Here is a 2,312-nt window from a genome sequence, read left to right as displayed (position 1 = left end):
TCGGAGGAGCTCTCCAGAAGGCAACCTGGAGCCAAGGATTCAAGCACAAGTGAGTCCTGGAAGATGTGCTCTGATGGGGGTGAGGGAGGGCAGACAAGGTCAAGGGGCCAAGCGAAGGTCCAAGCCTGATCTAGAGGGAAGCTCTGGAGTGTGAATTGTACCTTGGAGTTTGTCTTCTGGAGGAAAGGGCCTCTGAACTTGTCAGTCAGAAGCTATAAGCCACCCTGCAGACATAAATACCCAGATGATTCCACTCTTCACCTGGTGGGCGGGGATGTTTGTGGATCCAGGAATCCAGTGGTGATCCTCAGAGCTTGTAGCTTTGAGCTATCAGTAGGAGCTGGACCATGGATGCATAGTGTGGGAGCCACATGCACCAACATGGCTGATATAACCTTCATACAAGGACCTTCAAGTATCCTTGTTCGGGGAATAGACAATTCACCCTGAGACTTCCTCATTCAGGCAGGCCCTCAGTCAGGGCTGCGACAATTCCCGCCCCCTTTTCCTACCCTGTGTATATAAGAATGTTCTCTGGCCCTCAATAAACGAGCGACTGCATACCATCTTGAGCTGTGACACTGTGTCGCTCCCGTGTTGTGACACTGCGCCAGCTCCAGACCTCTGCTCTCTCACTCAGGCACCGTGCTCGATTGTCCCACAGGCCAGGACAGCATAGCACCAGGAAGGTGATCCAAGGGCATCTGGATGGCTTCAATAGCGTCCACTGCAAATATTCCTTTCCTTCCACAGGGCATATGTAGGTACATTCAGTGCGGTCAAAAAACAATTTGACGGGAACCAGCAGTTAGCGTAATCGCTATGTCGCTGGACTCCCACGCAGTCAACCGCGGTTCGCGTCCCGGACCTGGTGGCTTAAAACTCACGCCGGGTGCGTGTGCGTGCGTGCGTGCCCAAGATCCTGAGAGGAGAACGGAGGAGTAGGGATTGCGGCATGACCATCTTCCCTGGGGGGTGATTTCTCGCTTTCTGTCTCTCTGTCTCTCTCTGCCTGTCTGGCGAGTGCATGCGCCCTATAGTGAAAACCTCTCCAAACAAACAAACAAAAAAACAAAAAGAAAAACAATTTGACATAAAGGCAAGGCATTGCATGCACATGTTGGGGCTCTGAACACTCCCCCCCTAAAACTATGACTATAGGAGAAGAGAATGTCACCCCAAAATGTCCTTCTTTGACATTAAGTTTCCAGAGTTGCTGTATTTTTAGGAACTGAAGACAGGAGCAGCTCTGAAAAATTGCCCTTTTGTAAACAAAATTGACATCTATGAAAAAAAAGAAAGATGTTTTTTTAATGCCAGAGGGCGCTAGAGAGAGAATGCAATCCCCAATGAAACCTGATTACAGTGGAACTGTTTTTCCCTCTAGTTCTCCATTTCATCAGGATTCTGGGCATGTGTGTGTGTGTGTGTGTGTGTGTGTGTGTGTGTGTGTGTGGTGTGTTTGTCAAACTGGTTGGAGCTGGAATGTGAACCCTGGTCAGCCATGTGGGATCCAGTTTATTTTGTGCAGCACTTAACTGTTGCACTACAGAGCTGACCCAGGAATTTTTATTACGAAAGGTAATAGGAAGGGAGCTACTCTGAGACTTATACTATCTGAGAGACTTTTCATCTGCATAACAAGCAATACAGTACTTGTTCTCAACCTTGTAGAATTTGTCTTCACCTCCAACCCCCAGAAGCCCCAAGCCCATATTCCTTCCTGTAGTTCAGGATGAACTGGGTCATCACAAAAGTCATGACACATTTCGCCTAGGAAAACACGTCATGACTTTTTAAATTTAAAAAAAAATTTTTTTTATAGAGTATTTTAAGAGTTTATTATAAACCAGTTTCATAGGCCACAAGGAAATAAAAGGACTATGTACAGCCTTACGGGAAACAGGCAGGGAGCTGAGGAGGGCCAAGATGAGTCTAGGGCCTTGGTGGGCGCATTCTCGGGGGAGGGGGCCCTCGCATCCCCAGGGAAGGGGGCCACATCCCCGGAGGGGGCCCCATTGGAGTCCCTCTTCCAGGGGGGATCCCCATTGGGGGACCCATGGGAGGCCTCATACCAGGAGGCGGGCCCATCATGCCTGGAGGAGGTGCCGCTCGGCCCATAGGTGGGGGAGGACCCCCACGGCCGGGTGGATACTGAGTTGGGGCCTGTGCTATACTTGCTGTGGTGGCAGCTGCGGCAGCTGCAACAGTGCCTCTCCCCTGTGGGGTCATCACCTGTTGGGATGGACCACCAACCCCACGGACTGGGCCAGCAAGTCCTGCAGGAGCCTGGGGCATAGGAAAACCAGCAG

General features: G+C 50.7%; 1 protein-coding gene across 1 annotated transcript in view; it reads right to left on the bottom strand.

Moving 5' to 3' along the window:
* Nucleotides 1-1,822: 1,822 nt before the first annotated feature.
* The window catches only part of LOC102502188 (small nuclear ribonucleoprotein-associated proteins B and B'), an 849-nt gene continuing 359 nt past the window's right edge, over nucleotides 1,823-2,312 (bottom strand). Inside the window, exon 1 of the mRNA XM_027770132.1 lies at nucleotides 1,823-2,312. This exon is cut by the window's right edge and continues 359 nt beyond it. Within this exon, the coding sequence (XP_027625933.1) occupies nucleotides 1,936-2,312 (377 nt within the window). The 3' untranslated portion in view covers nucleotides 1,823-1,935.

The sequence above is a fragment of the Tupaia chinensis genome, unplaced genomic scaffold, assembly GCF_000334495.1.
Source record: "Tupaia chinensis unplaced genomic scaffold, TupChi_1.0 Scaffold000113_1, whole genome shotgun sequence".
In the NCBI taxonomy this organism is placed as follows: Eukaryota; Metazoa; Chordata; class Mammalia; order Scandentia; family Tupaiidae; genus Tupaia; species Tupaia belangeri.
This window is presented reverse-complemented; position numbering and strand designations above follow the sequence as displayed.